General features: G+C 38.8%; 1 protein-coding gene across 3 annotated transcripts; it reads right to left on the reverse strand.

Moving 5' to 3' along the window:
- LOC126824950 (homocysteine S-methyltransferase YbgG) lies at nt 1-14,578 on the reverse strand. Of its 3 annotated transcripts, XM_050554411.2 has the most exons (9): nt 14,472-14,578; nt 11,025-11,135; nt 7,677-9,318; nt 6,823-6,890; nt 5,845-6,008; nt 4,388-4,488; nt 3,319-3,480; nt 2,311-2,513; nt 1-197 (listed from the first exon to the last, which is right to left on the reverse strand). In XM_050554411.2, the coding sequence occupies exons 3-9, from the start codon at nt 7,758-7,760 to the stop codon at nt 23-25; spliced, it is 957 nt and encodes a 318-aa protein (XP_050410368.2). In that variant the 5' UTR covers nt 7,761-9,318; nt 11,025-11,135; nt 14,472-14,578; the 3' UTR covers nt 1-22. The 3 variants fall into 3 exon arrangements, with proteins under 3 accessions (XP_050410368.2, XP_050410369.2, XP_055958053.1); XM_050554412.2 differs by lacking the exon at nt 2,311-2,513; XM_056102078.1 differs by lacking the exons at nt 11,025-11,135; nt 14,472-14,578 and having other exon boundaries at nt 5,845-6,890; nt 7,677-7,757.
- Nucleotides 14,579-14,796: the final 218 nt, after the last annotated feature.

Genomic DNA, 14,796 nt, shown 5'->3' on the forward strand with positions numbered 1-14,796 from the left:
TTTATTAGTAAAAGAGATTTATTTATACGACAGGTCCGTCTAATGATATGGTTTTATTGTTTTCCAATGTTCGACGTAGATGTGCAATATCTGGTGGAAACAAACGACAACAGCCACCGATCCATCTAGCACCTAACTTGATCCATTCATCCACGTTCTCGGATAGTAAATACTCTTCTTTATCCCTTCCTGCCCATCTGTAAATACAAGCTTTGATAATTCATTTTATGTACGTCACACAAAAAAAAACCCAGCGACCACATCTAGTCCCTATCATCCAGAAACGACATTTGAGAATAATAGGTCATTGGCTAGATTATCCGGTCTTTTACATTAACATAAACAAAGTCTAAGGGAGGTAACTAGTCTTAAAACAAGGTGTCGACGCCAATGAAATTAATTTAAGCATGTCATTTCAGAAAATCCATTTGATTGCATTGCCAGTTCAATTTCAATATCCAACACGCTTAATTTGTTTTATCGTAAAAATTCTCTTTTCATGGGCCACATCTCTATGTTCTTATAATTTATCCTAATTCTTCGTCACGATTCATGTTTGTTTATAAAAATGCAAGAATTATGGGATTTGTTGCGGGAAGGGGCGCAAATCTTACTTGACTTGGTCAAAGATACTGGATAATCAACCACATAAAAAACCAAACTCTCGGTTCCGCATGGGCAATTGAACTTTTCTTCAAATATTGACAACGTTCCCAGACCCTCCGTACGTTGAAGACTAGGAGATTCTGGGTGACCGAGACTACCACATCTGGTGGGTAAGTAGTTACGTCGAATTAAAAATAAAAAGTTCAATCGATTATATCTCAATCAGGCTCATCAACGAGAGCGAGAGAGAGAGAGAGAGAGAGATGGGGTTTAACGTCCACTCGACACAAACTAGGTCATTTCGAGACTAACATATGGTTTAATTTTATTTCAATAATTCGCTTGCGCGTAGGGGTCTTTAGCAGTGGGAGGAAACCGGAGGACCCGGAGAAAACCCAGGAGGTTGGACAGGCGACCCTACTCCTTGTCACGTACAACCGGGGATTCGAAACCACGCCTGTTGACTCAATGACAGGTCGTATGATACAGCACGCACGTGCTAACCATTCGGCCATCCCAACCACCCGCTTATCAACGAATAAAGACATGCACTAAACTTGACCCCATCTTTCAGCGAAATGTTTTTAATAACAAGAAACGGGATTTAACCGTAACGTCTTTATTTGCTGCAACAACCGGGGCAAAGAAAACCGGGAAAACGCCATAGAGTGTGTTATGAAGGGATTTTTGGTTAAGTCTAAATATTAAGGCCAACTGCAGATTTCGTCAAGATCGCGAGATGTAATTAGGGTTAGGGCACATGATTGTTGTCGAGATTTAGACCTATTTAAATCTTATTTTTTACATGCAAAGTTTTTCGAATCATTCCAACGACTAGGCCCTCCGTCCGGTACCATCCACAAGGTGGGGCCATGTCGGAAAAACACCAGTGCAGCTTTCACTGAGCCACCGTAGCCCCAAAACGTAGTAGTCGACTAGACATGGCGTCGATCCCGAAGACCCTTCGATTCAGATCTTCTTCACATGTCAGAGTTGTTTAGGTATTCGGATGTGACGAAAACCTAGCCCCGGTTTTACAAAACTTTTTCAGGCTTACATGTAAGTTAAGAATTTACTCAAAATTGTTCACCTTATTTTAACTAACATATAGCCCTTTATAAAACTTTTGTTGTTTTAATGTATCAAATACATCAATAAGAAACTATGTGCACAGTTTTGCGTTTCTGGATCAAAGATATTTCTCATAAACAAAGTTGAGTAAATTCTTAAGTCTCATTATGCCTTGTGAACTCGAGGCAAGGTTTACCCATGTAGGCCTACATACATATATTGACATGTACGTACAACAACGCTTGAAAAGGATGGAGATAATGCAGTTCAAAATTTCGTTTTTCTTGTCTTTACTACACTAGGATCTAAAAGAGTTGTTATATTATGGGCGTTTCGGTTGAAGTGAGGGATTAGCCAATAAAACGGTACGTTATGGAGACTTCTTGGCGGGACATTCACGGAACTGTGGGTAAAACACAAGAAACGTCAACGCTGATTGATTAATCCATGTCTGACGTCATAGGGTACAACTTGTCAGATTGTCATGTAATGTAGGCCATTGAAAGTATAAAAAAAAACGAAACCAAATATAGATCTGTATTTGGATCAGATCGCTGTCTGGGCAAATTCTCGTAAAGACATCATGTTAAACAGGCGCTGGACTCAATGTGAAAGACAATACATATAGCGTACCCTATTCCCTGTGTCCAGTCTTCTCCCGAGTTCGGTTTGACGATGATGGGTTTAGTGATGTCATCAACTTGAAGACTGGTTAACAAAGATGATGTAAACTGCGGATGAGAACAATTCATACCGGAAGCTATTACTTGATGAGACTGGTTAACCAAGCGTATGCAATCAGTTAATCGTTCGCCGTGACATGTATGGAAACCATCCTGCAAATTAACAAAAACATACGCGTACACGGGACCCAGTTTTTAACGACCCATCCGAACGACTAGCCACTGACGCGCTGTTCCTTGCCAGACCCCCCCCCCCCCCCATCCTGCCCCACTAGAATGAATTCACAAAGGACTTTCTTAGCTAAAACCGGGAGACAACCCGAGACCAGGTTGAACAGGCGATCTTACTCCTTAACAAGCCTAGGCTGGAATCGGAACTACTCCATTTTATTATCTACGGGGAGCCACGGTGGCTAAATGAGTAAGACGCTAGCTCGCTAGCATGGAGGTCACGTGTTCGATCCCTACATTAGCCGAGAAAGTTCATCGGGATTTTTAGACGTGGTTTCCCCTTGTCAGTGGTGCAAGATGGAGGGCCTGATAAGGACAGGCGTCTAGTCGTTCGGATGGGACACAAAATCGAGGTCCCGTGTATACATTGGCATGAACGTAAAAGATCCCTTGCCATAGTACCGCTGCCCGGGCAAAATGTTCCTCATAGCACACTGTATGACGTATGCCCGTCTTCATTAGCCCAATCGGAGCAGAAAAGTAGGATGTTAAACCCCATTTCATTTCATTTCTATTATCTAACGGGCACACGTCAAACCCCTCCGCCACCCCCACCCCTCTCTCCCACACCCGAAAATCCGTGGAAACTTTCATGGATCGAAGGATGAGGTAAGTGTATATGTCTCCCATGCAATTGTGAAAAAGACCAGGCTATTCCCAAGATCAAGGTAACTAAATTCACCTGAATCAACAACATAAATAAACTACCTTTAAAAAAAAAACTTACCTTACAAGAAAAATTAACAAAAACTTTTAAATTTGGAAAATGTTTTAATGTTTCCAAGACTGCTTCAGCTTCTTTTAAAGCTGGTATTGTTTCAATAGAAAGAAAGTCGACACCAGCCTCAGCTAGAGCTGTTATTCGTGGTAAGTGCCAGGTAGATAACTCCTGTAAAATACAAAATAAGTTCATATGAAACTTCATATTTCTTTGGAAACATAATATATATAAATTTGAACATACATATTTGTATGGAAACTTATATGAATTTGAACATTATACATATTTGTATGGAAACTTATATCAGTTTGAACATACATATCTCTATGGAAACCTATGAAGAGCCCCGGGGAAGAACGATCTAAGTCAATTTTTCAACGAACCCCAGTTAATGGCGCCATCTGGTAGCAAATTGTATAAGCTTTCTGTGGAACAATCAATTTCAGGTAAAAACGATCGGAGTCACATCGAACCAAGGCCGTCATGAAATGGCCTCCCGGACAAATACAAGTCCATCGTACCCTTTATTTGACCTTAATTTGGCTAAAAAGTGGAAGTCAGTTGTTGTACTGATAATTATGATTCGTATTAAACATCATTTTGAAGTTGTAATTAAACCCACTCGTTGTTCTGTTCGCGCCAAGCATTCTTGTCCAAAAGTCTGTTTTGCCTTTTATGCGAAACGACAAAAATGTGACTTAGATCGTTCTTCCTCTGGACTCTTCATATATAAATTTGAACATACATATTTCTATGGAAACTCATATCAGATTAAACATAGGTCTATATAAATTTTAAACATACATATTTCTATTTGAACATGTATAGTTTTATTTGAACATACATATTTCTTTTTGCAGAGTGTTGGGTATGTTACCCAAACCTACATGAAAGCCACGCCCCACTTCCCCCACTCCCTTCTCCCAACCCTCCACCTCACCACCCCGTTTAAAATAGGTCAATAGTATCAAAATATATACTGTATGTTACCCAGACCTACATGGAAGCCACGCCCCCCCCACCACCACCTACTTTAAAATAGGTGAATATTATCAATAATTCAATCTAATAATACCTGTATTGATAGCGATTCAACATAATTCCCTGAATATTCGGATCCATCATGTAAACAGGCACCATATGGTCCAACTGAACCTGCTACATAACATTTCCTACCTGTAAAATCAATCAAATAAATCAATAATCTCTCTCTTCTCCGATAAATCAATACAAATTATGTACAGAGGTTACATGTCTGTGATCGAAACCACGCATATTGACTCGATGACAAACTGTAGAATAACACATGACACAATTATATGGAATACAAGTTATTGTACCATGGTTGTTATTCTGTGTTTGATAAAGACGGGAGAACCCTCGTCGAAACATCGACAGAAATAAACTCTTTAAGTAACTTGTATTTCATATAATTGTGTCATGTGTTATTCTCATCCAGTTACTAAATGTCATTTAAACTGTATAATATTATACAGTTATCTGAAAAGAAATGTGTGGCATGAAACCATTATGCAAGGGGCCCTTGAAAATACGTAGTTCGCAGGGCCGGCGGACAAAAAATGGAAAAAATAATTTTGTCCAATTCGTCTAAAACACCTATTTCTGTTGAACATTATATTGGGGGGGGGGCTTGGACCGGCCATGGAGCGATGATGATCATGTTGTATGTGGCCGGTGGCTTTAACGGGACGCCACGCCATCACTGGAGTCTGGAATGGGCTGGTATAATAGACTTTCTGGGCCGGGTGTACTGGGTGTGGGCCGAATTCGGAATGGTCAAAACTTTCTCAACTAGTCCCATTTTTTAACCAGTTAAATTATCTTGACTCTTGACGATACAATGATAATACGTTAATTAATAATATGACGATATGATAATTTCACAGGTTGATGGTTGTAAATTACTTGCAGGTCGGGGTTTTGGCCTAAATTAATCGACTTATGAGATATATTATTTGACAGAGATTATAATCAGATATGCCACCAAATACATTCAATCTAATTTCAAATCAGTTATGTTCGGCTAAATACGCGAGAAGTCTCAATCAAATGGCAATGTATATAAACTGATTTACATTCAATAGTTTCCGTTTTTACTCTAATTTCAAACCAATTATGTTCGGCGAAATACGCGAGAAGTCTCAATCGAATGGCTATCTCTAGTGTCTGGTTATACCAGTTTTATTGCGCATGCTCTCCAGTTAAGAATATGATGTCACCGTTTGACATGACTTGTGGAATATGTCTGGCCTCGTTCTTCGAGTCCCTTGTTACAAATGGCGCTGAAACGCCTTCTAGTACACGATTTGTTTGTGCACCAATGGTAAAATGTTTATTTTGTCTTAAATATTGGATATCAGAAGCTCGTCTTTTCCCGGTAAGATCACAACATCAATGTTGATTTAAATTGACAAATGTCTGAGATTGTGGATGATATTACTCTAAACACGTATTGTAGAATGAAGAATCTAAAGTTATATATGGGAAATAATACATTACACATTTACCAACCCGTTACAGCTTCTGTTTCCTTTGCCGCTTCCTGGGCTAAATGAGCGCTATCTTTCATCAATTGTATAGCATGATCTTTATCAATATTACAGTGTTGTTTATAGCCACCAACAGAAGCCTGATAGGTACACGTTATACAGATATCAGCACCAGCTTCATAGAATCTACAATACAAACAAATCACACCACAAACCAATTACATCAAATCTACAATACAGACCAATCACACCGCAAGCCGATCACATCAAATCTACACCACAAAAATCACACCACAAACCAATCACATCAAATCTACACCACAAACCAATCACATCAAATCTACACCACAAACCAATCACATCAAATCTACAGCACAAACCATTACATCAAATCAACACCACAAACCAATCACATCAAATCAACACCACAAACCAATCACATCAAATCTACAACCAAAACCAATCATATGAATAGTATTGAAAAGGTGTGTTGTTTGTAAACAAAATGGAGCCACGGTGGATCATTGCATGGGTAAGGAGCTAGCGCACTAACCTGGAGCTCCCAGGCTTGATCCTTATTTCGCGACAAACCTATAGTATATCGTTATTTAAATAACCAGCTTACACACGCAAGGTCTTTCTTCAAAAACCAGCTTACGCAGGGGAAGAGAGAAGGGGTGGAACCGGAGAAAACCTACGTAGTTGGACAGGTGACAATACTCCTTGTCACGTGCAAGCGGGGAATCGAAACCATGCTACTTGACTCGATGACAGACCTTGTGATTTCACTGCACGCACACTTTTTAAACCACTAGACGACCCAACCCCCCTATTATAATAAGTATCACTATATACTTAGCTTATAATCCTTGAGTGGCATTTAGTGATTGGGCACATTAAAAAACACAACACAGTTTATATGGAATACAATCACTGGTTTATACACATATAGCACGACATTTCGACAATTGTGTTGTGTTTTTTTTTATACTTAGCTTACTGTTTGTGAACGAGTTTAATGTCAGACGGACAGGTCTTTATCAATTTAGCTGACCACAGTGGATCCTCCTGAAAATAAATAAAATATCGATCTGTATAATTTCACAGAGTAGCCACTGATAAAAGTGGGGTATAACTAAGTATACAAATTAAACCCCAATAAATAAATACTGACTTATTTGTACCATAACTATATATAAAATACTGTAATGAAATGCCATGGAGTTAACGTCCTACCGTTCTGCTCCGACTGGATCATTGAAGACGGGCTTACACCATAAATTTGCTATGGGAGAAATTGTGCCCGGACAGCGGCGTTACGGCCTACTCTTATATATAACTCCAACTACCAAGGGATCTTTTACGAGCCCGCCAATGTGTACACGGGACCTCGGTTTTTCATACCATCCGAACGACTAGACAGATGTCCTTGTCAGATTCTTCGTCCTGCACCACAGATAAGGGGGGACCACACCGGAAAATCAGGATGAACATTCTCGGCCAACACCAGGATCGAACCCGCTACCTGTAATTAATCCTTGTCCATATCATATACATGTGTGTATTACTAAAAAATGTACATATACACCTCACAAAGAAGAAAGCAAATTAATATAACTTATAATATAAGCCTCCTTGGCTTGTTTTTGTGTCCTATTTTTTATGCCTTTCAAAAAAAATAACGTTTAAATCAACCTTGCCGTCTCCAACAATCACATTGTAGCCCCTATGTGATTCCATACTTTGTTTTTAGCCACGCGTGCAATGGTCTAACACAACAGTCTGTCAGTGTGTGTCATCACAGAATGAGATAACCACGTGTTTCATATTTAAAATATTTGTGAAATTACTTACATGTAATGTTTTATGACCCAACTCTACTAGCTGCGTTGCCGATCCTCCGTCGAGAATCACCACAGAAGTCTTCTCGTCCGCCATTTTAAATGATGATGAATTAGTTGTATTTTACGTCCGCTTCCACCGAGGTGATATCGCAGATCAATAGTTCCTTAAATGGATTTATCTCCCTTGAAATGTAATCGCTTATCTGAGATGGTAAATGGAATGAAATCGGGTTCAACGTACTTTTGTGAAACCACCGGGTCAATGAAGATGGGCTTACACCCATTCGGCAAACATAGAACTATCTACTCTCCTTCGAGACTAGATCTCTGCCTTAAATGACCACCATATCCAACAATATTCGTATTAATGCGGTCCTAATCTGTTATTCACAAAAAGTCTAATTAAAGACTAATTGAGCGGCCGCAAACGCGTTTTCCAGACCAGAAAATCGTTCTCTAGCTAGCGAACTCTGGACAATGAACATAGTGACAAGACAGTGGACCAATGGGCAAGTCAGTACAAGATACATGGCAGATAGATTGCAGACACATAACCAATAATATGAGCTTGGATGCAAGGTGCCATATCCCCAAATTAATATACCACATGATGATCCACGACTGCTGTCTATTACAAACAGTGGGTATTTTAAAACTATTTTCGGTGGTGGTGGGCAAATCATTTTTTCAGGGGAGATGGGGTTGTTATAGGTCTATAACTTGGTAATACACGTAGACTATCGTGAGAATTTGACGACTAGTCCCCAATTCTGGGTCGGATTAAAGCTTGGGCCTTTTGAACTGTAAAGATTACGTTTTCATTTGTGAGTGCCGAGTCAATGAATATAATAAATTAACTATTTAACAAATATATGTTTTGTAAATATACGGCAAACCAGCAATTCGAAACTCAACAGTATAGCGCCTTAGACGCTAACAAGCTAGGTGTTGCCGAGTCGATCAGGTGGGACAAAAAACTAAGGTCTACCAGTGTAACAATGACCTGCCCGTAAATGAACCGTTGATAGCGGAATGAAAGGAAATGGGGTTTAACGTCCTACTGCTGCGCATCGACTGGGCTAATGAAGACAGGCATATGTCACATAGTGTGCTGTGGGGGAAATTTTGCCCGGACAGCGGCAGTATACGGCCTCCTCTTATTTCGAATTCTAACTGCCAAGGGTTCTTTAGTCTGCGGGATCTCGGATTGTCGTCCCACCCGTCCTGCATCAATGACTAAACCGGGATAGAAACCAAGAACTCCTGGTTAGTGAACCAGCATTTAACCACCGTGGCCCAAAAATATAAATTCTCAGTTTCTTTTACAAATACATCATATTTATTATTTTTAGAATATTTTTGTCCATCTATACCAACTTCAAAAATAATGAGCAGCTCTTTTTTATAGATTTGGTTAAAACTTCATATGAGTATAATGATAACCCCTGTTACAGTTGAAAACTGTGTGTAGAAAATACAGTCTATTAATAGCCCTGCAGGTGCCCGTGATCTTATTGGCTGAGATTATTCTACGTATTTTTTAACGTGTTCAGAGTTACAGTGACAATGATGATCATTAAAACAAATAGCATCTAGTCGATCACATAACTTCACACAATCTATATTAAACTCACAATACATATGGCCACTATCTGAAAAATATACAAAACACAATATATTTTTAAAAAATCGAAATCAAATAGCCTAGACATCGGCCAAACTTTTACAGAATAATAAGTATTCTGTATTATGTCACAGGGGAATTAACTCTCATGTTAGGGTGACCCACCATAAATAAATATCTCCATATATCTCGACAATTTCGCCACAATATTTATATATATGCCAAGCCTCAAATCAGTTTCACACAATTATAGTCACTAAATAAACGATCATGTTGTACTTAATAAGCTATGACCATTAATCATCTATCAATAATAGACTGAAAACTGGTTCCATGTGTCGTCCATAACATCCAGACACTTTTGAGTAAAAGATAGGTTACGTGCCGTTGTTTTGAAATTAGTCTCGCTTAACCAGTCTATCGACCATTCTAGGGCTGATTGACAGGCCGGGATAATCAAGACTACTTTTTTACGAAACATAACAGAAAGCTAGAACAAGAAATTGAATTTAGCAATTGTTTTAAGAAGCTTGTAAAAGTAAAATGAAACTACTGCTAGTATCATGTTCCTGTCTAACCCGAGTGTTTCAGAGATATCATTTGTACTAAACCAAAAGATGCCGCTCTTAACGGTACAGTTAATGATAAAGCGATTTAAATAATGAAACGAACGTAATTTCTAAATCTGCTGTAATAACCAAGAAGCTTAATTTTACTGCTATTCAAAATCGTCAACAATAAGTTTTTTACGGCTGTAATAGTTGATAGATTTGTAAAGAATTACACGTGCCATGGCTATTTATAGTATCATACTGCCAGAAAGTTGACGTCGACACGGCGAATGTGCACGCTTCAGTGGTAGTCTCGAACTATCAGCGGTTGACTGTATTTCTGTAGGTGCATGGGTCACCCTACATGTAAAAAAAGAAAATCTCTTCGTCTCCCTCTGAAAGGCTTGGCCACAGATCACTAATGATTTCCCTATTGAATTTAATGTTAATTCTCGTCTCTTAGACAAGCTCTAACTTTTCCCCAAATTCGTTGGGCAGAGCGCTTTCTTCCATAGATGGAGCAACATGTGGCAACCTCTTACTCAAAAGCACGTATGAAGTTTTCACCATGCAAACCTGCACAAACTGCAAGTAAAGACTAAAAAAACATGCAATTTTCCACCCTACATTTCAACCTAATCAACCTCTCAACTCTATATCCTTCCGCCTTAAAAAAAAATCATTAATATTCACCAAAACCTGGCAGAAAATGTATTTTGAAACCCTTTCGTTCCATTCTACACCAAAAAGTCAACAAAAATTGCCATGCAAAAGGGGGAAAGGGAAAGGGAGAGAAAGACTAAAAATAACTTTCGCCCTACATATTTGGTGAGCTGTGTCCGTTTTATGTCACAGGGGAATTAACTCCCATGTGAAAAAAATAAAACCTCTTCTTATCTCTAAAAGCCTTTTAAGGTTTCAGTGAAAATGTCATATTCCTCGCAGTGTTTGTTTTGATTAGACGCTAGAGAGAGATTTCTCGGGCCATTGCGTCAGGAATATGGGAAAATATCTATTTGATGAAATGATGTCTGACTTATCGATGGGATACTGCTTCATTACCAGCTGAACTATTTCAACAAACCTGATCGGCAGAGGATTTTACAAGATGCCATGACAGTGTCACAGGCCAAACAATAAAGTACCACCTTAGACTTTTTTCCTGACACTGACGGTAGCTTACCTTCATGGCAGTGACATTCCTCATGGGCACATTTACCAAACTTTCCTGGCGGACAGAAGCAGCCGGCACCATGCTGACATGGTTTCCATGGTGATACATCCCGTGTCACAACTGTAAATACATGTAAATGACATATAAAAGTTTCTATATTGTCTATGATCACATCGGACCAACAGACATCGGAATAAGTAACGTCGGGTCAGTAAACGTCGGCACAATAAACGTTGGGCTAAGTAGAGTCGGCACAATAAACGTCGGACTATGTAAAGTCTTACAAAGTAGCGTCGGACTAAGCAGCGGCGGGCTAATTAGCGTCGGACTAAGTAGCGTCAGGGTAATTAGGGTCGGACTAAGTAGAGTTAGGGTAATTAGCGTCGGACCAAGAAGCGTCAGGCTAATTAGCGTCGGACTAAGTAGCGTTAGGGTAATTAGCGTCGGACTAAGTAGCGTCGGGTTTATTAGCGTCGGATTAGGTAGTTTCGTGACAGTAAATGTTGGGTAAATAGACGTCTAACTATGTAGCACTGGGTCAGAAACGTCGGGCTTAGTAGCTTCGGGACAATAACCGAGGCATTTAGTAGCGTCGGGTCATTAAAAATACGTCGGTCTACGTTACGTTAAAAAATAACCGTCGGACTAAGTAGCGTTGTGACAAAAGACGTCGAACTAAGCGAGGTCTGGGCAATAAGAATCGGGTCAAGAGAGATGAGATGATTTAACTACGGTAGTAAATTTGGAATCTAGGTTAATTATTTCTGTTCCCCTTTTTCTTTTTATTTTAAGCATTCAAAACATGTTGTCACGCGTCTGGTTTGTTTAGTTTTCTATGGTCAGAGAAAAAGAAAAAAATTAAAAAAACAAACAGTCGTGACTAGAGCCGCATATGAAACCGATGTGATAATTCATTTCAATTTAGTCGGATTGTTGAATGTTCTTGTCCTGTGTATGAAGTAGAGTTTCTGAGATGGACCGCGCTTGTCAACAAGGTGTGAAGTCCGTCTATCAGTCTCTACGTGATCACCATGTTAACATTTCTAACGGCAATGGTATTTTTTTTTCTTACTGCTGTGGCTTTAAAGACAGTACGAAGGGCGTTGACTCTTCTATTTTAAGAAATGGGGTTTAACGTCATTTCGTTCTACATCAGCTGCGTTAATTACGTCATGCAGTGAACTCTATGGGAAATATTTCCCAAACATCGGCGTTTCGGTATATCTTTATGTGGGAACCACGGTGGCTAAGCGAGTAAGACGCTGGCTTGCTAGTCTGGAAGTCGTGGGTTCGATCCCGGTGTTGAGTGAGAGATTTCAACATGATTTTCCTGCGGTTTTTTTTTTACCCCTTTTAATATTCGCTGGGCCGCAACAATCTCTGAGAGGGACGAGTTGATAAGGTCACACACAATATTAACTTTTTCAGTCTGCAAATTAAATTCTAAAACATTTTTTTCAAGAGTTAGAAAAATAAATAAAGGTGTTTGAATTATATCTAGAGGAAAAATATTTAGTGTAAATGGGTATATAAAACAAGTAAAATGCATCATTCTAGGTCAGTTTAGGTTACTACGTCTTATGTAAAAAATACACGCAATATCGAGCCAATGATCGACGCCGTGTGATGTGACATCACATGTAGGAGGCATTAGAACTTATAAAGGTCAGTCATCTTACACAGAGCTATAAGAAGGCTTTCGCATTACGTCTGTAAAACAGATTGAAGCAAACTATGCTCTCTATTTTAAGCATTAGAGTTGGTAATTAACAAACTAGATCAGATATACGTACCCATGCACCTTGCATAACATCTGAAGGAAATACGTCAATATTACTTGCGTATCTTCAAATGTAACTAGAGGGCAAGGGATTTAATGCGACACCAACGGTCTAAAACATTCGGATAAGCGTACTGATTTTTTTTTATGAGAGTCCGACTATAAAAAAAATGAAATGACATTTAACTTCCTACACCATTTGGGCTAACGAAGACTAGCAAACGCCATGCAGTGTGCTATAGGGTGAATTTTGCCCGGACATTTGCGCCTACTCTTATTCCGAATTCCAGCTGTCCGTGGCTCTTTTACAGGAGGGGGGGGGGGATTTTGCCCCGGCAGCAGTGCTACGTCCTACTCTTATTTCGAGTTCCAACTGTCAATGGTTCTTTTCACGGCGGAGAATAGCGAGTGACTTTCATGGACTATGAAAAACAATTAAACGGTAAATACAGATCGATTCCAAAAATACGTAAAACCTTCGTTTTCCTCCAATAGATGGTCGATATTTAACTTATTTCAAACAAACCTTAAAACAGTACTAAAGAAAATTACACCAACTTTTTCATCCTCTTAGGTTTATCTAGAAATGTGCCCGAACGTATGCAACACTATGCAAGGACTATCTTTAACCCTCAGTCACCAGGAGAAAACCCCTAGATTTTGGTGTAACATTTTCTGACATTTTTAATACGAAAATCATTTAAAACCTGCTTTTTCCTATTCTAGTCCTTTTCTATGGAATAAACTACATTAAAGATACATTATGTAAGATTTAGATAAAGAGCTGACCATTCTTGCTATAATAGCTCAAAAATAGATACTGTAAAATGAAAATATTGAAACTTTCATTCAAATTACTTCATCACTGTTTGTAGTTTTGACAAGATGTATGCATAGTGGTAACCAGGTTACTGGCATATTCGAGAATGAGCCTCGCTTTCCCATTTTTAAATTAAATTTTTAAATGGCGAACCGTTCTAATCTAGTTAAAATCTCAAGTATCCGATGCCATCGAGAGTTGGTTATGGTCTTGTTTTGTTAAACACACATTATACAAGAGCTAAATCTGCCTATTGCAGGTCTTTATTTAGGCTTCAGATGTTATAGAAATTATTAATTAGACATTAATTAACTTATCCAGACTATAATCAACTCTCAATGTCATCGCTAGCCTGCAATGTTTATTGGCTTAGGTTCCGATTTGGTGTTTGATTTCCATTCATGATTTAACCATGAAATGGATAATCGAGACTATATGTTTTTTTATCGTACCGACTTTAGTAATGATGTTCGAGGCTAGACCGAAAACTCAATCGCTAAACTTTTGGTTGAGTGTGGATCAATTTGACTGAAATTTACATTATTTAGTTTTAAACTATTATAGTGAGAACTGTCAGCTCTTTATCTAATCTCCCATAATGTATCTTTAATAAATGTCTAATTAATAGTTTATAACATTTCAGACCCAATGAAAGACCTGCAATAGGCAGATTTAGCTCTTGCATAATGTATGTTTAGCGTCTGTGGGCCCTTTTAGATCTCAACTCAAAAACATTATTGTTTCAAAACCCTGATTTGTTGATAATCTGTGAATATAACAACCAACATGGCCTTAGAAACTATTCTTCACTATTAACGCGCTTTATAAATGGCGATATTATTAATCTATTTCTTACCTAGAGTGACTAAGATGACGAAACATAGGATCAGTTGCAGACATCGACTCATTTCAAGGTCTCGTGACACAAACTGGTCGTCTGCTCGCTGACGGATGCAGGTGCATGTTTAAATGTTTACGTCAAACAAACAAACATGCAAACAAACAAACAAACATCATTACTACGGCTAAGTTGAATAAACGATCCCAGTTTTTGAGAAGATCGGGTAAAGTTAAAAGTCGAGTTTAAAATAGAACGGAATGAAATCCGAACTGAATGACTTCTGTCCTTAATGCTAAGATAAGATCGCTATTTTGGCAGCCGCTTAATTTTAAGATGCGGG

The sequence above is a fragment of the Patella vulgata genome, chromosome 6, assembly GCF_932274485.2.
Source record: "Patella vulgata chromosome 6, xgPatVulg1.2, whole genome shotgun sequence".
Classification (NCBI taxonomy): Eukaryota; Metazoa; Mollusca; class Gastropoda; family Patellidae; genus Patella; species Patella vulgata.